Source organism: Oncorhynchus clarkii, chromosome 1, assembly GCF_045791955.1.
Source record: "Oncorhynchus clarkii lewisi isolate Uvic-CL-2024 chromosome 1, UVic_Ocla_1.0, whole genome shotgun sequence".
NCBI lineage: Eukaryota > Metazoa > Chordata > Actinopteri > Salmoniformes > Salmonidae > Oncorhynchus > Oncorhynchus clarkii.
Window position 1 is genome coordinate 8,587,069 of NC_092147.1, and position 22,259 is coordinate 8,609,327.

General features: G+C 41.6%; 1 protein-coding gene across 1 annotated transcript in view; it reads left to right on the top strand.

Annotated features, from left to right (window-relative positions):
• Window positions 1–22,259, top strand: part of LOC139414968 (PEX5-related protein-like) — a 199,280-nt gene that overhangs the window by 88,899 nt on the left and 88,122 nt on the right. Inside the window, exon 2 of the mRNA XM_071162650.1 lies at window positions 3,060–3,164. Coding sequence (XP_071018751.1) covers window positions 3,060–3,164 — 105 coding nt within the window. The remainder of the gene's footprint in view (window positions 1–3,059; window positions 3,165–22,259) is intronic.

Genomic DNA, 22,259 nt, shown 5'->3' on the forward strand with positions numbered 1-22,259 from the left:
GCCGTCCTCCAAAAGTAAGATGCACTCACACCTGCCTGCTGTCATTCCTGAGCAAGCTCTGTACTGATGGTGCCCCGATCCCGCAGCTGAATCAACTTTAGGGGATGGTCCTTGCACTTGCTGGACTTTCTTGGGCGCCCTGAAGCCTTCTTCACAACAGTTGAACCGCTCTACCTGAAGTTATTGATGATCTGATGGTTGATTTAGGTGCAATCTTACTGGCAGCAATATCCTTGCCTGTGAAGCCCTTTTTGTGCAAAGCAATGATGACGGCACATGTTTCCTTGCAGGTAACCATGGCTGACAGAGAAAGAACAATGATTCTAAGCACCACTCTCCTTGTGAAGCTTCCAGTCTGTTATTCGAACTCAATCAGCATGACAGAGTGATCTCCAGCCATGTCCTCGTCAACACTCACACCTGTGTTAACTAGAGAATCACTGACATGATGTCAGCTGGTCCTTTTGTGGCATGGCTGAAATGCAGTGAAAATGTTTTGGGGGGATTCAGTTAATTTGCATGGCAAAGAGGGACTTTGCAATTAATTGCAATTCATCTGATCACTCTTCATAACATTCTGGAGTATATGCAAATTGCCATCATACAAACTGAGGCAGCACACTTTGTGAAAATGTATATTTGTGTCATTCTCAAAACTTTTGGCCATGACTGTACATACAGTATGTGAAATGCTGGTAACATGAATGCACTACAAATGTTCTGCTATTCATGTTCAATGTTTAGGGTAGGTCACCTTTATATAGCCAGAACCTTCATATTTCTCCAACAATACATCTACTGGTGATATGAGCCCATCTTAAATATCAGTTGAGTACTGTGAAAACAATGTATTTATTTTGCCAGATTGTTTATGGTTTTACGGTCTAGAATCAGGATAACAATGGGCTTTTGAAATCAATTTCAGCCTTGTAATAAGGCGAGGGACAGTCACGGTATGAGGTCACGCTGAAACGTGACTGCTACTTTCCAGTATGGCCCTATGTCCCCTTGGCAGTCATCCAGTAGACATGTGTATAGTTCATCACCCAGCCTAGATAATTCTAAACAATGAGAGACTGACTAGCACATTCCTACTGTATTGTCCACTCGTCATCATTAGAGATGGTAGCTATATCTGATCAAACTGCTGAAGGTAACAAGAGACCAGTGGCAGTCAGTGCCATTTAAGATGAGGGAGGACATTTTATTTTTTATTAGCATGGCCTTATTTCTATTAGAGCATATTGGGGAAAGGGGGATAACTAGTCGGTTGTACAACTGAATGCCTTCAACTGAAATGTGTCTTCCGCATTTAACCCAACCCCTCTGGGAGGTACGGAGGGCTGCTTTAATTGACATCCACGGCGCCCGGGGTTAACTGCCTTGTTCAAGGGCAGAAAAACAGATTTTTACCATGTCAGATCTGGGATACCATCCAGCAACCTTTTGGTTACTGACCACTAGGTAACCTGACGCCTGTTGTTCATATTCCATTCACCCAGTTCAATGTAACATCGATAGGTTTAGGCTACTACATGATACTCAAATTTTCAAGAGGTTGCTACAACCTAGCCTATGAATGAAAGTGTACACTGTAGGTGCACACAGGTCGAGAGAAAGGTTTGAGGTGACAGACAGTGACACATTAAATACAGCCTTGATCATTAGACCAATACTTGCAAACGAGAGTTTGTATTGGACAAATTCAGGTACGTTTATCCCCGTTTTGTTCTGTTTGCTTCCGTTTTAAGAAATGTTTTTCAACAGAATCAGTGGAATAAATACACCCGTGATCACACACAAACACAGTTCACTTTCATAGCAGCCACATTGTATTCCTTCTCGCATCCATGCGCTCTCCTCCTCTCCCCGTTTCTCTTCGTTTGTGGACTTCAATGCACAACACATGAGCTGTATGTGACCAGGCGAAAAAAAACTTTGGACGCAAAACCATATCATAACCACTGCACACAGCCTACATCGTTGTCACCATATTAGCTAAAGTAACGCCATAGTCAACATAGTTAATAGAACTAACACGTTAGTAAACCCTCTACAATCCTGCAGTACAGTTCCAGTGTATAGTCAGTAAGCAGTTTAGCAGTTACATCGGCAAGCCCCGATGGCAATAAATTAGTAAAACCAAAAGCTTACCTGACTTGGAAGAGTTCCAGTTTTGTGTTGGATAATCATAGCCAGCAAGCTAATATAGCATTCCTCTGTTTGAGCTGGGTGTTTGAGTAGGCTAAACTATCTAGCTGCCTTTGCTAGCTATGTAAGTGAAACTGGAAAACAAATGATAAACTCTCTATTTCTCCCATGGTTCTCCTTAATTTTGAAGAAATTAATTTATTTAAAACTGTTCAACTATTGTTTTTCTTTGAGTCAACTACTCACCACAATTCATGCACTGCAGTGCTAGATAGCTGTAGCTTATACTTTCAGTACTAGATTCATTCTCTGATCCTTTGATTGAGTGGACAAGATGACAGTTTATGCTGCAAGAGCTCTGATAGGTTGGAGGACATCCCTTTGAAGTTGTCATAATTACTGTGTAAGTCTATGGAAGGGTGTGAGAACCATGACCTCCAAGGTTTTGTATTGAAGTCAATGTACCCAGAGGAGGATGGAAGCTAGCTGTCCTCCGGCTACACCATGTTGCTACCCTACAGAGTGCTGTTGAGGCTATTGTAGACCTTCATTCCAAAACAGTGTGTTTTATATTTAGTATAATGTCTAAAAAGGATAACTTTTAAATTTGTAAATGTTTTAGTTTTTATGAAATTCACTGAGCAGGATGGTCCTCCCCTTCCTCCTCTGAGTAGCCTCCACTGCAAGAGACCATGCTTCTCTGTGTATAGTAACCCCTCCATAGCCATTGTTATAGTCTTGTGGGTTTGTTTTCAATCAATGTTGCTGTTTTTTCCTAGATAGCTCACCATAGCCTATTATATAATTCCATCATCATAAAGTAAAGTTGGTAAGATGCCCTAGAGGGCAAAAACATTGACTGATCCAATTGTCCTGACACGAGTCATTGTTGATTTCACTTGTTATAGGGGAGAGATTCTAGGGCTGCAGATAAGACTGTTGCCATGGTCCTGAAGGAGATACCCAGTAAGGCGTCTTCAGAAGTGAAACCCCTCCTCACGGTGACAACCAAGGTGGGCAGAACCATCGCAACCCCTCCGAACATCTCCTATCCCTCTCACCACCTCAACTGAATTTTCCTATTTTTGGTGATGATAAAATCAATGGCAATGCTTTAAGCATCCCGTATCTACCCTCCACTCTTGAGCCTAGCTCGACCCCTTCTCACACATCAATAACCTCACGACAGCAAAAAGCAACAACATTGATTTTATTTAATTTTTCAGCTGCTCTATGTGGTATAAAATGCATGTTACATTCCAAATCACCAACTAATAACCAGCCAGTATTTCAGCTGTAGCCAGGAATGACATTTTATCTAAATGCCATTTCATTGATGTATTTAAATTATATGCGCTGTAACTTGTACCTGTTGCAGCAGCAACACCTTATCAATGTAGTGCAGGAATTGATAGTGAGAGTTCCTCAGGTGTACCTTAGTGGGCTTTTACTGTCACATTACCAAGTGAATCTACCCAATCAGGTAGTCTTAGCAGAATGGCTTCATTTTACTAAGTGAATCTACCCAATCAGGTAGTCTTAGCAGAATGACTTCATATTACTAAGTGAATCTACCCAATCAGGTAGTCTTAGCAGAATGACTTCATATTACTAAGTGAATCTACCCAATCAGGTAGTCTTAGCAGAATGACTTCATATTACTAAGTGAATCTACCCAATCAGGTAGTCTTAGCAGAATGACTTCATTTTACTAAGTGAATCTATCCAATCAGGTAGTCTTAGCAGAATGACTTCATATTACTAAGTGAATCTACCCAATCAGGTAGTCTTAGCAGAATGGCTTCATTTTACTAAGTGAATCTATCCAATCAGGTAGTCTTAGCAGAATGACTTCATATTACTAAGTGAATCTACCCAATCAGGTAGTCTTAGCAGAAGGACTTCATATTGCCAAGTGAATCTACCCAATCAAGTAGTCTTAGAATAATTAGAAATTAGGTTCTATATCAGCAAAATGTTTAGCCCATATCCAATGCAGTTTAGGAAAAGGCAGATTTTTACACCTCATAAGCAGCTAAACTTTCCTAATGTGTATGCAATTCCATAATGCATTACCTTGCAGCATCACATTAGGCTAGGACATAATTAAGCCATCTATTCTTGTAGATGCAGTTGATTGTCAGTGTGCTTTTCGGTGTTGCTTTGAAGCAATATGTGGATCGTATGGTTATAGCAGATGCTATTGTACGCTTCTGTTTTCTGTGCTTGATATAAATGAAAAGTACTTGATGTGTGTGTGTGTGTGTGTGTGTGTGTGTGTGTGTGTGTGTGTGTGTGTGTGTGTGTGTGTGTGTGTGTGTGTGTGTGTGTGTGTGTGTGTGTGTGTGTGTGTGTGTCCGTGCATGTGTGTGTATTTCTGTGCTGTGGTGACAGTATAGTGATGTTCTGATGTTAAAGTTATAAAATGGGCTCTGTAGGCTTCAATATGCTAAGTTGTTTCATAAAATACCATAATGTGTTTTTTTAATAATTATATATTGAAGAGAAGGATTTTGATCTTTTTATTTTTAATCCCAACCAGCAAAGCACTCTATTGCGCAACACAACAAATATGTTTATCATGTGCTTCTTTGTATTCAAATACTAGTACTATCAGAAAGTTCAGTTAACAATGCTGTGTTTGCTGACTGTCTTTTGTTAGACAAGGCCTCTTTCTGTCCTTTTTACTTCTGTGAGTTAACTTTTCATTCTTTAAAATAGTTTAAAACAGCTGCCATTTTTAGCTTCCTGAGCCTTAAATTAAGCCAACATTCTTGCTGTCTCATTCCGTAATCAGACTGGGATCTGGTGCATATCTGGACGTAGATAAGCAACTACATAAAAAAACAGACGTGTGCATTAAATGAGCAGGAAACTGCCTACCTTCACTAGTCTGAGAAGTAAATGGAAAGATGTGACTAGACTGCTAACACACAGGACACAACATATGCCATGTCGCAAAGTAGGATGCAACATCTTAATCAATGTAAAAAAAAAAAAAAGAATAGGGGCAGAGGGTGAATTTGTAAATTTTATGAAAGTAGCTCCTCAGTCCTTTCACTAGGTCACAGAAAGTAGTTCCTCAGTCCTTCCACAAGGTCAGTGAAAGTAGTTCCTCGGTCCTTCCACAAGGTCAGAGAAAGTAGTTCCGCAGTCCTTCTACAAAGTCAGAGAAAGTAGTTCCGCAATGCTTCCACAAGGTCACAGAAAGTAGTTCCTCAGTCTTTCCACAAGGTCAGAGAATGTAGTTCCGCAGTCCTTCCACAAGGTCACAGAAAGTAGTTCCTCAGTCCTTCCACAAGGTCAGAGAATGTAGTTCCTCAGTCCTTCCACAAGGTCACAGAAAGTAGTTCCTCAGTCCTTCCACAAGGTCAGAGAATGTAGTTCCGCAGTCCTTCCACAAGGTCACAGAAAGTAGTTCCTCAGTCCTTCCACAAGGTCAGAGAATGTAGTTCCGCAGTCCTTCCACAAGGTCACAGAAAGTAGTTCCTCAGTCCTTCCACAAGGTCAGAGAATGTAGTTCCTCAGTCCTTCCACAAGGTCACAGAAAGTAGTTCCTCAGTCCTTCCACAAGGTCAGAGAATGTAGTTCCGCAGTCCTTCCACAAGGTCACAGAAAGTAGTTCCTCAGTCCTTCCACAAGGTCAGAGAATGTAGTTCCGCAGTCCTTCCACAAGGTCACAGAAAGTAGTTCCTCAGTCCTTCCATAAGGTCAGAGAATGTAGTTCCGCAGTCCTTCCACAAGGTTCGTGATAAAGATTTGACCTTTACAGCATTGGCCTTATTCCCTTTCTAGATACTCCGGTGTTCAGGAGAGGAGCTGAATGCTGCTTTCCTCAGACAAACACAGAGGTCTATTCTATTCTGCATACTGGCAGCACCATTCTTTTCAGATGACCTACAGTGACACGGATCAATTGCCAACTTTGTAGCATCGGTAAACAATGCATCTATAAGATGTCTTGCATAAGAGTGCACCCTCCACCCATTCAATGTGTTCTTGAGCTCAAACACTGTCACACACACACATATACACACACACACACGTTCACTATCACACACGCACGCACCGCACACGCACGCATGCATGCACACACACACACACACACTGCAAGCTGCTGTTCAATCAGCATTGTTTTTCAGCAAGCAGGCAGTGTATATTTTATGCCTGAACTGTTCCCTCCAAAGTAAAAGTCTGGATTTGTGGATGTATTTACGATCCATAATTAACTAGCCCATATGATTTATATTATATGATTTGTAACTAAAACAATTTGCAGACAGGTATGGCTCTCATATTGTGAGGTCCATAACTGCTATGTTTTTATATGGCTCTAGTTGGAGCACAACACTATTTAGATGTACATTAAAAGTCTCACTGGTCTATTAGGGAGGTCGATAGCTCTGTGAAACACAGATGTAAAGTAGTCAAAAGGCCCTAAAAGGTCACAGAGATTCCAGTCCAATAAAAAGTACATTTCAAATAGCAGACATAGGTCAAAAACACAAATAGGGTAGTAGATTACACAAGGCAATATACCATTCAATACACTCATGGAGAGCTAACGGTCACATATACTCATGCTAGACAATAGGCAAATAGCTAACTGTCACATACACTCATGCTAGACAATAGGCAAATAGCTAACTGTCACATACACTCATGCTAGACAATAGGCAAATAGCTAACTGTCACATATACTCGTGCTAGACAAAAGGCAAATAGCTAACGGTCACATATACTCATGCTAGACAATAGGCAAATAGCTAACTGTCACATATACTCGTGCTAGACAAAAGGCAAATAGCTAACGGTCACATATACTCATGCTAGACAATAGGCAAATAGCTAACAGTCACATATACTCATGCTAGACAATAGGCAAATAGCTAACGGTCACATATACTCATGCTAGACAATAGGCAAATAGCTAACTGTCACATATACTCATGCTAGACAATAGGCAAATAGCTAACAGTCACATACACTCATGCTAGACAATAGGCAAATAGCTAACTGTCACATACTGTACAGTATATACTCATGCTAGACAATATGCAAATAGCTAACTGTCACATACTGTACAGTATATACTCATGCTAGACAATAGGCAAATAGCTAACAGTCACATATACTCATGCTAGACAATAGGCAAATAGCTAACAGTCACATACACTCATGCTAGACAATAGGCAAATAGCTAACTGTCACATACTGTACAGTATATACTCATGCTAGACAATAGGCAAATAGCTAACTGTCACAAACTGTACAGTATATACTCATGCTAGACAATAGGCAAATAGCTAACTGTCACATACTGTACAGTATATACTCATGCTAGACAATAGGCAAATAGCTAACTGTCACATACTGTACAGTATATACTCATGCTAGACAATAGGCAAATAGCTAACTGTCACATACTCATGCTAGACAATAGGCAAATAGCTAACTGTCGCATACTGTATATTCTCATGCTAGACAATAGGTAAATATCTAACTGTCACATACTCGTGCTAGACAATAGGCAAATAGCTAACGGTCACATATACTCATGCTAGACAATAGGCAAATAGCTAACTGTCACATATACTCATGCTAGACAATGGGCAAATAGCTAACTGTCACATACTGTATATACTCACACTAGACAATAGGCAAATAGCTAACTGCCACATACTGTATATGCTCACGCTAGACAATAGGCAAATAGCTAACTGTCACATATTGTATATACTCACGCTAGACAATAGGCAAATAGCTAACTGTCACATACTGTATATACTCACGCTAGACAATAGGCAAATAGCTAACTGTCACATACTGTATATACTCACGCTAGACAATAGGCAAATAGCTAACTGTCACATATTGTATATACTCACGCTAGACAATAGGCAAATAGCTAACTGTCACATACTGTATGTACTCACGCTAGACAATAGGCAAATAGCTAACTGCCACATACTGTATATACTCACGCTAGACAATAGGCAAATAGCTAACTGTCACATATACTCATGCTAGACAATAGGCAAATAGCTAACTGTCACATATACTCATGCTAGACAATAGGCAAATAGCTAACAGTCACATACACTCATGCTAGACAATAGGCAAAGTGGCTAATGGCTTACAGTGCAGTATAGCCCTTATAATCTTATAGAAATTATGAATGACTTTGGGAATGGACAATGATCCATAGTTTTCTATTACAATGGTAATCTTTTTAGGTATAGCAACAATTATGCTCTAATATAATGAGCATGATAATAAAACAAAATATCATCCGTGTGAAAGCTCAAACAGTAGGGTGTTGGTGAATGCATCTGTCCCTAGGATATCAACATAAAAAATGAATACCAAAGCATAGAAATGAGAATAACAATACATTAAAGCAACAGTAGTAAGCCAGTCTCAACATGACTGAGAAGCCTCATGACGTGGTATGAAAGCCAAAACAAAACGGCAAATATTATATGACATTACATTGCATTGCACTTTTCACTGGTTGTCCCTCAGGTTGTGGCAGAGGACACATATTTGACTCCCAAAGTTGCACATTTTGGCTTTTTAAAAGGCCTACTGACGAGGAGCTAGCAGGATCACGCTAACTTAACAAAGATTCAGAGCAGACAATGGTTACAAACAAGGAACAAGATGTTCTAATGTACAGTATGTTAGTATCCTAAGGCTGACTGGGATGTCCCTCCTCACCAAGAGATTACAGCATAATGAGGCAGGGCTGCTCCGTAGAGCACATCTTTGCTGCCTTTGACGTTTGTTATGCTGGAACATCAGATCAGAAATATCTAGCTAGCACTCCTTTAGCTTCCAGTTAAGTGGTTCTCCGTACAGCGCTAGACATAAATAGACATATCAGAAAAGACAAAGGAATGGTCTCTTCTCCCACAATGGTTTGAACACACTCACAACCCCCCACCTCCTATGGGTTTAACCGGTTCAGGGTTCCCTTGACAACAGCATCTAAGAGATCTCTTGGAGTCATGCTCAGGTGGCGCAATTAGCTGAGGTTTTTCCATTACATCCTTTCAGGATTACCCCTTGAGCACTTGTAAACAAAGTTGCAATGTCCTTTGCACAGGATCAGCAAGCAAAAAAGGTACAAAGTGATATGCTGAAAAATGGTAGCCTCCTCCACCTCGACGCAAAGAGAGAGGTTTGGGAGGGCGAATGTGGCCAAAATCCCTCGTGTTTCAGTTTGAGCCAGGACAGTAAACCTATAATTGGCCTTTCCACTGTTACCTGGTAGCGTCCCGAGACTCTGTACACTACAGATAATTGGATGGATTGTCTGTCCTTATTAACCGATGGATGATTAGCAAGGAAGATGTGGAGGTCTCTATCATGTTATGAAAAAAAGGGTTAACCAAGATCATTATTTGTAGTTATTCCTTTGGCAATTACAGTAAGTGCTTTGCAGACTCCGTGCAACGATGGTTTATTAACTGTTCAATTCAAATAGCGCTGGAGGAGATGGCTGGCGTTTTACGGGCTCCTAACCAATTGTGCAAATTTGTGTGTTTTTTGTACATAATGTTTCTGCCATAGTCTCTTATGACCGAAAAAAGCTTCTGGATATCAGAACAGTGATTACTCACCTCGAACTGCACAAATATTTTTTCTTTATTTTTTCAAAATATTTAATGCTGATACCGGACCAGGCCCAAATCCCTGTCATTCGCATGAAAGCGAGACACCAATATAGCGGACACACGTCCGGGTGCCTTGTGAGAATTGGTCGGCGAGTGGTTAATGCCTCTACCATCCGTCCTATTGGCCAACGCGCAATCATTGGAGAATAAATTGGATGAGCTCCATTCAAGACTATCTGACCAACTGATATATCTTGTGGTTCACCGAGTTGTGGCTGAACAAAGACATACAGTTGGCTGGGTTTTCCCTGCATTGGCAAGACAGAACACTTCTGGTAAGATGAGGGGTGGCGGTCTATGTCTATTTCTCAATAACAGCTGGTGCGCAAAATCTAATATTAAGGAAGTCTCGAGGTTTTGCTTGCCTGAGGTAGAGTATCTCATGATAAGCTGTAGAACACACTTTTTACCAAGAGAGTTTTCATCTATATTTTTCATAGCTGTCTATTTACCACCACAAATCAATGCTGGCTCTCAGACCTCAACACACTCAACAAGCGGTATAAGGCCATAAGCAAACAAGAAAATGCTCATCCAGAGGCGGCGCTCTAGTGGCCGGGGACTTTAATGCAGAGAAACTTAAATCCGTTTAACCTAATTTCTACTAACATGTCACATGTGCAACCAGAGGAAAAACAACTCTAGTAGACCACCTTTACTCCATACACAGAGACAAACCTCTCCCTCACTTCCATTTGGCAAATCAGACAATAATTCTATCCTCCTGATTCATGCTTACAAACAAAAACTTTTATCAGGACATACCAGTGACTCGCTCAATACAGAAGTGGTCAGATTACACAGATGCTAAGCTACAGGACTGTTTTGCTAGCACAGACTGGAATATATGTTGGGATTCTTCCAATGGTATTGAGGAGTATACCACATCAGTCATCAGCTTCATCAATAAGAGCATCGATGACGTTGTCCCCACAGTGACCGTACGTACATACCCCAACCAGAAGCCATGGATTACAGGCAACATCCGCACTGAGCTAAAGGGTAGAGCTGCCGCTTTCAAGGAGAGGGACTCTAACCTGGACGCTTATAAGAAATCCCTCTATGCCCTCCGACAAACCATCAAACAGGCAAAGCGTCAATACAGGACTGAGATTGAATCCTACTACACCGGCTCCGATGCTCGTCGGATGTGGCAGGGCCTGCAAACTATTACAGACTACAAAGGGAAGCGCAGCCACGTGCTGCCCAGTGACACAAGCATACCAGACGAGCTAAATTACTTTTATGCACTTTGAGGCAAACAACACTGAAGCATGCATGAGGAGCACCAGCTGTTCCGGATGACTGTCTGATCACTCTCTCCGTGAGTAAGACCTTTAAACAGGTCAACATTAACAAGGCCACAGGGCCAGACGCATTACCAGGATGTGTACTCAGAGTATGCGCTGATAAACTGGCAAGTTTCTTCACTGACATTTTCAACCTGTCCCTGACCAAGTGTGTAATACCTACATGTTTCAAACAGACCACCATAGTTCCTGTACCTAAGAAAACCAAGGTAACCTTCCTAAATGACTACCAACCGTAGTACTCACATCTGTAGCCATGAAGTGCTTTGAAAGGCTGGTCATGGCTCACATACAGTGCCTTGCGAAAGTATTCAGCCCCCTTGAACTTTGCGACCTTTTGCCACATTTCAGGCTTCAAACATAAAGATATAAAACTGTATTTTTTTGTGAAGAATCAACAACAAGTGGGACACAATCATGAAGTGGAACGACATTTATTGGATATTTCAAACTTTTTTAACAAATCAAATACTGAAAAATTGGGCGTGCAAAATTATTCAGCCCCCTTAAGTTAATACTTTGTAGCGCCACCTTTTGCTGCGATTACAGCTGTAAGTCTTGGGGTATGTCTCTATCAGTTTTGCACATCGAGAGACTGACATTTTTTCCCATTCCTCCTTGCAAAACAGCTCGAGCTCAGTGAGGTTGGATGGAGAGCATTTGTGAACAGCAGTTTTCAGTTCTTTCCACAGATTCTCGATTGGATTCAGGTCTGGACTTTGACTTGGCCATTCTAACACCTGGATATGTTTATTTTTGAACCATTCCATTGTAGATTTTGCTTTATGTTTTGGATCATTGTCTTGTTGGAAGACAAATCTCCGCCCCAGTCTCAGGTCTTTTGCAGACTCCATCAGGTTTTCTTCCAAAATGGTCCTGTATTTGGCTCCATCCATCTTCCCATCAATTTTAACCATCTTACCTGTCCCTGCTGAAGAAAAGCAGGCCCAAACCATGATGCTGCCACCACCATGTTTGACAGTGGGGATGGTGTGTTCAGGGTGATGGGCTGTGTTGCTTTTACGCCAAACATAACGTTTTGCATTGTTGCCAAAAAGTTCAATTTTGGTTTCATCTGACCAGAGCACCTTCTTCCACATGTTTGGTGTGTCTCCCAGGTGGCTTGTGGCAAACTTTAAACAACACTTTTTTATGGATATCTTTAAGAAATGGCTTTCTTCTTGCCACTCTACAGAGTCTCCCACCTCAGCTGTAGATCTCTGCAGTTCATCCAGAGTGATCATGGGCCTCTTGGCTGCATCTCTGATCAGTCTTCTCCTTGTATGAGCTGAAAGTTTAGAGGGGCGGCCAGGTCTTGGTAGATTTGCAGTGGTCTGATACTCCTTCCATTTCAATATTATCGCTTGCACAGTGCTCCTTGGGATGTTTAAAGCTTGGGAAATCTTTTTGTATCCAAATCCGGCTTTAAACTTCTTCACAACCGTATCTCGGACCTGCCTGGTGTGTTCCTTGTTCTTCATGATGCTCTCTGCGCTTTTAACGGACCTCTGAGACTATCACAGTGCAGGTGCATTTATACGGAGACTTGATTACACACAGGTGGATTGTATTTATCATCATTAGTCATTTAGGTCAACATTGGATCATTCAGAGATCCTCACTGAACTTCTGGAGAGAGTTTGCTGCACTGAAAGTAAAGGGGCTGAATAATTTTGCACGCCCAATTTTTCCGTTTTTGATTTGTTAAAAAAGTTTGAAATATCCAATAAATGTCGTTCCACTTCATGATTGTGTCCCACTTGTTGTTGATTCTTCACAAAAAAATACAGTTTTATATCTTTATGTTTGAAGCCTGAAATGTGGCAAAAGGTCGCAAAGTTCAAGGGGGCCGAATACTTTCGCAAGGCACTGTACACAGCATCATCCCAGAAACCCGTGCATACCGCACGAACAGATCGACAGATTACGCAATCTCTATTGCACTCCACTCTGCCCTTTCCCACCTGGACAAAAAGAACACTACGTGAGAATGCTGTTAATTGATGACAGCTCAGTGTTCAACACCATAGTGCCTTCAAAGCTCATCACTAAGCTAAGGAACCTGGGACTAAATAACTTCCTTTGAAACTGGATCTTGGACTTTCTGATGGGCTGCCCCGCGGTGGTAAGGGTAGGTAACAACACATCTGCCACACTGATCTTCAATTCGGGGGCCCCTCAGCAGTGCATGCTTAGTCCCCTCCTGCACTCCCTGTTCACTCATGACTGCATGGCCAAGCAGGACTCCAACACCATCATTAAGTTTCTAGACGACACAGCGGTGGTAGACCTGATTACCGAGAACGATGAGACAGCCTATAGGGAGGAGGTCAGAGACCTGTCAGTATGGTGCCAGGACAACAACCTCTCCCTCAATGTGATCAAGACAAAGGAGATGATTGTGGACTACAGGAAAAGGAAGGCTGAGCACGCCCTCATTCATCAACGGGGCTGTAGTGGAGCAGGTTGAGAGCTTCAAGTTCCTTGGTGTCCACATTATGGTTCACTATCATGGTTCAAACACATCAAGACAGTTGTGAAGAGGGCACAACAACGCATATTCTCAGGAGACTGAGAAGATTTGGCATGGGTCCTTAGATCCTTAAAATGTTCTACAGCTGCACCATCGAGAGCATCCCGACTGGTTGCATCCCCGCCTGGTATGGCAACTGCTCGGCCTCCGACCGCAAGGAGCTACAAAGGGTAGTGCGTACAGCCCAGTACATCACTGGGGAAAGCTTCCTGCCATCCAGGACCTCTGTACCAGGCGGTGTCAGAGAAAAGCCTTAAAAATAGCCAAAGACTCCAGTAACCTTGTCATAGACTGTTCTCTCTGCTAACACACAACAATCGGTATTGGAGCACCAAGTCTCAGTCCAAAAGGCTTCTTAACAGCTTCTACCCCCAAGCCATAAGGCTGCTGAACAGCTAATCAAATGGCTAACCGGACTATTTGCATTGACCCCCCTCCCCCTTTTTATGCTGCTGCTACTCGCTGTGTATTATCTATGCATAGTCACTTTATCCCTATGTACATGTACATATTACCTTGCATTGACTCAGTACCGGTACCTCCGTATAGCCTTGTTATTGTTATTTTATTTTTACTCTCTTTTTTAAAAACTTTAGTTTATTTAGTAAATATTTTCTTAAAACTGCATTTTAAGTGAACTGGCATTGTTGTGCCAGAACAACAACCTCTCCCTTAACGCCAGCCAAACATTGGTTGATTGTTGACTTCAGAAGGCAGAGGAGGGAACATGCCCCGATCCACATCAAAGGGACTGCAGTAAAGAGAGTCAGCAGGTTTAAATTCCTCTGCGTCCACATCACAGAGGACTTGTCATGGACCAACAACACCACCACTCTTGTCAAGAGGGCGCAGCAGCATCTCTACTTCTTAAGGCGTCTGAAGAAATTCGGTATGCCACCCCAGGTCCTCTCCAAATACTACCGCTGCACCATCGAGAGCGTCCTGACCAGTTGCATCACGGCCCGGTATGGCAATTGCTCCGTCCACGACCGCAAGGCCCTCCAGTGGGTGGTGAAGATGGCCCAGTACATCACTGGGACCGTGTTCCCACCCATCCAGGACATCTACACGAACCGGTATCTCAGGAAGGCCCGCAGCATCATCAAGGACCCCAACACACCCCAGCCACGAGCTGCTCTCTCCCTTATCGTCGAGCAGACGGTATCGCAGCATGAGGTCTGACACCAACAGGCTCAGAGACAGTTTCTATCTACAAGCCATCAGACTGCTGAACACTTGAACTGGACTGACCTCCATGCTCTGATTCTCCGCACATGCACTCACTCACTCACTCACTCACTCACTCACTCACTCGCTCACTCGCTCACTCGCCCATCTGCTGCTGCTTCCAGACTCTGGGAGGGCTAAATACTTAATAATTTAAATACTTTCCCCCCAATCCCACTTCCACAAAACACGTGTTAACATTGCACTATTAATTGTTGCCTTCCTGCATTGTAATTATGCCAAAATGTTTATTTTATTTTCTACTGAGCCTTTTACTTTATGTTCATATTCTTATATTGTATTATCTGTTATTGATGTGGCATTGTTGAGAAGGAACCTGCAAGTAAGCATTTCGTTGGAGGATGGATGGCTGCTGAGGGGAGGGACAGCTCATAATAAAGGCTGGAAGGGAGTATTATAACTGGAATGGAGTGAATACCATTTATTTCATTCCAGTCGTTATTATGAGCCATCCTCCCCTCAGCAAATAAAATCAAATCAAATCAAATTTATTTATATAGCCCTTCGTACATCAGCTGATATCTCAAAGTGCTGTACAAAAACCCAGCCTAAAACCCCAAACAGCAAGCAATGCAGGTGTAGAAGCACGGTGGCTAGGAAAAACTCCCCAGAAAGGCCAAAACCTAGGAAGAAACCTAGAGAGGAACCAGGCTATGTGGGGTGGCCAGTCCTCTTCTGGCTGTGCCGGGTGGAGATTATAGCAGAACATGGCCAAGATGTTCAAATGTTCATAAATGACCAGCATGGTCGAATAATAATAAGGCAGAACAGTTGAAACTGGAGCAGCAGCACGGTCAGGTGGACTGGGGACAGCAAGGAGTCAACATGTCAGGTAGCCTCCACTGGTGTATCCATGTGTATCCCGTATATATAGAGATAAAACTTGAAGCTGAATATGAAAAAGGAATAGGCTTAACCAGGTTCCTGAATAAAAGTTTCCAGTTTTAACGTCATGTGCACAAGTACTGTGAAATACCTTTCTTGGTAAGCTCTAAACCCAACAATGCAGTAATAGATATCAATGTAGCACACAAAAATAACAGAAGGTAGAACAAAAACACATATTAAATAGAAATAAGAAATAAAATATGTACGAAAGCATTTTCTTGAATCGATAAGACATTTGGATTATTTTTGTTGCACTGTGTGAATGTGTCCAACGTGCATGTGTGCCGAGCAAGAAAACCCCTTCATACTGGAAAGTTAGTTACCAACTTTCATTCAATAGGGCTCTTAGTGATGTCAATTATTTATCTCTTTATGGCTCAATAGGCTACGTACTTAACCCATAAAACGTAGCACAATATAATTCAGTAGTGTGAGGGAGACCCCATATCCAATTAGTTCATAATTGGTATGTTATCTCATCAATTCAAAATGTCAGGGAATTTAATTGCGAAACCCCTCTGTGTGAAAACTGACCTTAAATTACACTATTCTGTCAAGGGAAAGGAAGGGTTAGGAATCCCATTAAGAGCTACAGTTAGTGATGATCCACCTCACGACGCACACTCGTCTACAGACAAGGTTTTTGGCCTGCATCCTGGCACCGCAATTTGTCTTATTTGACGCTAAATAGATGGGAGGCATTGAAGGAAGACTACCTTTATGGGCTATCATCACGTGAACATCATGGAGTTTCACAAGCCGTCTCTCCACAATGCATCACATAATGCTTGTCCTCTGTGAACATTACGCAAATGTGACGGAAATAAATTGTTATTCACCGACAGATGTTCCCCACTGATCACCGTCGGCAAAGTTGAAAGTGTTGTCAAAAGTCACACAGGCACATGCGTCCATGAATGGAATTTAAACTTTGAATGGATTTAAATTTGCCATTGGCCTTTATATCCCGGGTCTCGAAGGGCTTCCTACGATGTGTGCACAGTGTATTTACATGTGCCGCTAGCCTTCACCTGACTGTGTGAGTGACATCTACAGGGATGTCCCAGGGTCTCCATGATGGACACATCTTTCCAATAGCTTCCATCATGGACACACTACACTCTAAAAAGAAAAGGTTTCTGGAGTATTCTTTAGGGGTTCTTCACATTGAAACTGATGGGGAACCCCTTCTCCTTCTTCAAAGAACCCCTTTTAATGGATCCTCAAATAACCTTTTTAAGAACCTTTTGGGGTACATTTTTTAACTAACCCCTCCCTTATGATTAATAATAATAATAATACACATAAAACAACAATAGCACCATTTTTTAAATTGTCAGTGTATATTATGATTTTAGTGGCAAAGCACAATTAAACATTCTAAATATGAGGTAAACTCCCAGCAGAGCCCCAAGTCCAATGTGTATATCCTCTGGTGTGTTAATGTTAATGTGTTGATGTTCTCCGTATCCATAGCCAGAATGATTTTACAGTGCATGTTGATTGGACAGTTATATTCATCAGAGGTGTAGGGAAGTCTGTGAATCCCCACCCCAAAAATAGTAAGTATACAGATGATTAACAAAACATGCACACAACAGTGTTCACACTTTAGATTTTGTGGAAAATGTTAACGAAAAAGCCTGTATGGTTTTAATGCACATACCACATAATGTAGAGGCCTATGGGATATTCATTGAAGAAGGCAGGGAGGAGGATGGTACATGTGATCTGCATAACATACCAATACCAATTGACATACCTTTGTATGCCTCCTCGTCTGTATACCTGCAGACACTGACACAAAAGTGAGCAGTTCAGTCATCTGAACACAAAACAGCTAGCCTTCAACATATTCTTATATCCAACCTATTCTTATATCCAACCTATTCTTATAGCCAACATATTCTTATAGCCAACATATTCTTATAGCCAACATATTCTTATAGCCAACATATTCTTATAGCCAACATTTTTTAACCTCTTTGTTGATCGATATCCATTGAATTGTGTCCATTTTCTGTTCTAGAAAGATTTGAGCCAACTTGATGACCCCCACCTCCTATGGGGTTCTTGAAATAACCTTTTGGGGGTCTTTCAGGATCTTAGAAGAACACTCGTTTTTTTTAGTGTAGGACACGTGTCAAACGTAATTGATCAATTAAGGTTAGAAGCTCCACTCACCCGGTTATCTAGGTCTTAATTAAAAGGAAAAAGACAAAAACCAGCAGACACTACGCCCTCCATGGAAAGAATTTGACAACCCTGCCTTAGGACCACCCTGTATATGTCACTCACAGGGTCAGGACATGGAAATACACTGGTGGTCTGACCAACAATAATGACAATGGTGAATGAATGAAATGTTAAGAGACTGCTTCTCTCTTCTCTCTTCGATGAACACGGGAACAAACTATGATCAAACTGACAATACCAGAGAGAGGGATGAAATGCCTGCCATTTTGAAATCTGTTTAACAGTATGTTGTGATTGCTTGTGCGATTACTTCGCTAGCCATTGCCTACATTAAGCTTAAAGTTTGATATTTGAAAAATGTCCACTTGATTTCATCAGGAGCTTACTGGTGACATAACAAGAATGTAACTCTTGCATGGCCTGAGGTAGCACTGATTCACCCAACATTGTTATATTACAGGAATGGCAACCTGATAAACCAGCCAATCAGCATTCAGGGCTCGAACCACCGAGTTTATAATGATGAATAAGCAATAAACAGAGCAGTTTGTTATTCTGTGTCCCGCATGTCTATAATGGCCCGGCAGGGCTTCTCTCAGTGCTTCTCTGAGCCATCGGTTGTCATTTCCCGGATGAGGTCTGTCCCTTTAATAATTCCCATTAATGTCAGCAATCTTTTTATATTTTTGCCAAAAGAGAGGCGCCTTTTTTAATTGAATAAGTGGAGATCATCTAATTAAGTGACGGGGGCTCCGAAATGATTCACTTTTCTCATTAAGGGCCCATATTCTGCTTGCAAATATACTGTAGGAAGATACGCTTTGAGGTTTAGAGGGTGAAATAGAGTAGCTATTACAGTTCCAGCATCTTTGAACTCAAATGGTTCTCCCCAGCAAACATACAGTGCCTTGCGAAAGTATTCGGCCCCCTTGAACTTTGCGAACTTTTGCCACATTTCAGGCTTCAAACATAAAGATATAAAACTGTATTTTTTTGTGAAGAATCAACAACAAGTGGGACACAATCATGAAGTAGAACGACATTTATTGGATATTTCAAACTTTTTTAACAAATCAAAAACTGAAAAATTGGGCGTGCAAAATTATTCAGCCCCTTTACTTTCAGTGCAGCAAACTCTCTCCAGAAGTTCAGTGAGGATCTCTGAATGATCCAATGTTGACCTAAATGACTAATGATGATAAATACAATCCACCTGTGTGTAATCAAGTCTCCGTATAAATGCACCTGCACTGTGATAGTCTCAGAGGTCCGTTAAAAGCGCAGAGAGCATCATGAAGAACAAGGAACACACCAGGCAGGTCCGAGATACTGTTGTGAAGAAGTTTAAAGCCGGATTTGGATACAAAACAATTTCCCAAGCTTTAAACATCCCAAGGAGCACTGTGCAAGCGATAATATTGAAATGGAAGGAGTATCAGACCACTGCAAATCTACCAAGACCTGGCCGTCCCTCTAAACTTTCAGCTCATACAAGGAGAAGACTGATCAGAGATGCAGCCAAGAGGCCCATGATGACTCTGGATGAACTGCAGAGATCTACAGCTGAGGTGGGAGACTCTGTACATAGGACAACAATCAGTCGTATATTGCACAAATCTGGCCTTTATGGAAGAGTGGCAAGAAGAAAGCCATTTCTTAAAGATATCCATAAAAAAGTGTTGTTTAAAGTTTGCCACAAGCCACCTGGGAGACACACCAAACATGTGGAAGAAGGTGCTCTGGTCAGATGAAACCAAAATTGAACTATTTGGCAACAATGCAAAACGTTATGTTTGGCGTAAAAGCAACACAGCTCATCACCCTGAACACACCATCCCCACTGTCAAACATGGTGGTGGCAGCATCATGGTTTGGGCCTGCTTTTCTTCAGCAGGGACAGGGAAGATGGTTAAAATTGATGGGAAGATGGATGGAGCCAAATACAGGACCATTCTGGAAGAAAACCTGATGGAGTCTGCAAAAGACCTGAGACTGTGACGGAGATTTGTCTTCCAACAAGACAATGATCCAAAACATAAAGCAAAATCTACAATGGAATGGTTCAAAAATAAACATATCCAGGTGTTAGAATGGCCAAGTCAAAGTCCAGACCTGAATCCAATCGAGAATCTGTGGAAAGAACTGAAAACTGCTGTTCACAAATGCTCTCCATCCAACCTCACTGAGCTCGAGCTGTTTTGCAAGGAGGAATGGGAAAAAATGTCAGTCTCTCGATGTGCAAAACTGATAGAGACATACCCCAAGCGACTTACAGCTGTAATCGCAGCAAAAGGTGGCGCTACAAAGTATTAACTTAAGGGGGCTGAATAATTTTGCACGCCCAATTTTTCAGTTTTTGATTTGTTAAAAAAGTTTGAAATATCCAATAAATGTCGTTCCACTTCATGATTGTGTCCCACTTGTTGTTGATTCTTCACAAAAAAATACAGTTTTATATCTTTATGTTTGAAGCCTGAAATGTGGCAAAAGGTCGCAAAGTTCAAGGGGGCCGAATACTTTCGCAAGGCACTGTAAAATGTAAACAAACGTATGTGACATTTTTCATAACCGTAACCATAATTGGATAATGTCCAAGTTGTCTAAAAAGGGTTAAAAGTTTTTGTTTTCAATTTGGCCGTAATGGCTAATAAACAGCCACATCATTATTTCCCAGAAAATATAGTTGCGGGAACATCTGTTATTGTTAGAGCCACACATTGAGCACATACAGACGGATCATGAAGCCGTGGGCATCACCTTTCATATCAAGCGTATGGCAGGCTGTGTGCAACCTCATGGCTAGTAATACATATTTTAGTGCCATCATTAAGATTCTCACATCCTATTAGCTCTCTGGGATGCATTGGAATAGAAATCTTCAAGATGTCACACAGGGAGGGGAAACTTCTTCAAAGGGAATCTTTCTGGATCCACCGGCTCAACACATTATCTACTCTTGGCCTTAACGAGGAGTTTGACTTAAAAACGTTTTTAAAGTTCCAAAATGTCCAAACTAGTCTCTTGTTTTTACCCTAATTGAAAATTGTCTATCATTTATATATATATATATATATATATATATATATATATATATACACACAGTTGAAGTCGGATGTTTACATACACCTTAGCCAAATACATTTAAACTCAGTTTTTCACAATTCCTGACATTTCATCCTGGTAAAAATTCCCCGTCTTAGGTCAGTTAGGATCAACACTTTATTTTAAGAATGTGAAATGTCAGAATAGTAGTAGAGAGAATTATTTACTTCAGCTTTTATTTCTTTCATCACATTCCCAGTGGGTCAGAAGTTTACATACACTCAATTAGTATTTGGTAGCATTGCCTTTAAATTGTTCAACATGAGTCAAATGTTTCAGGTAGCCTTCCACAAGCTTTCCACAAAAAGTTGAGTGAATTTTGGCCCATTCCTCCTGACACTGCTGGTGTAACTGAGTCAGGTTTGTAGGCCTCCTTGCTCGCACAAACTTTTTCAGTTCTGCCCACAAATGTTCTATAGGATTGAGGTCAGGGCTTTGTGATGGCCATTCCAATACCTTGACTTTGATGCCACAACTTTGGAAGTATGCTTGCCATTTGGAAGACCCATTTGCGACCAAGCTTTAACTTCCTGACTGATGTCTTGAGATGTTGCTTCAATATATCCACATAATTTTCCTCCCTCGTGATGCCATCTATTTTGTGAAGTGCACCAGTCTGTCCTGCAGATAAGCACCCCCACAACATAATGCTGCCACCCCCGTGCTTCACGGTTGGGATGGTGTTCTTAAGCTTGCAAGCCTCCCCCTTTTTCCTCCAAACATAATGATGGTCATTATGGCCAAACAGTTCTATTTTTGTTTCATCAGACCAGAGGACATTTCTCCAAAAAGTACGATCTTTGTCCCCATGTGCAGTTGCAAACCGTAGTCTGGCTTTTTTATGGTGGTTTTGGAGCAGTGGCTTCTTCCCTGCTGAGCGGCCTTTCAAGTTATGTCGATATAGGACTCATTTTACTGTGGATATAGATACTTTTGTACCTGTTTCCTCCAGCATCTTCACAAGATTCTTTGCTGTTGTTCTGGGATTGATTTGCACTTTTCGCACCCAAGTACGTTCATCTCCAGGAGACCGAACGCGTCTCCTTCCTGAGCGGTATGATGGCTGCATGGTCCCATGGTGTTTATACTTGTGTACTATTGTTTGTACAGATGAACCTTCAGGCGTTTGGAAATTGTTCCCAAGGATGACCC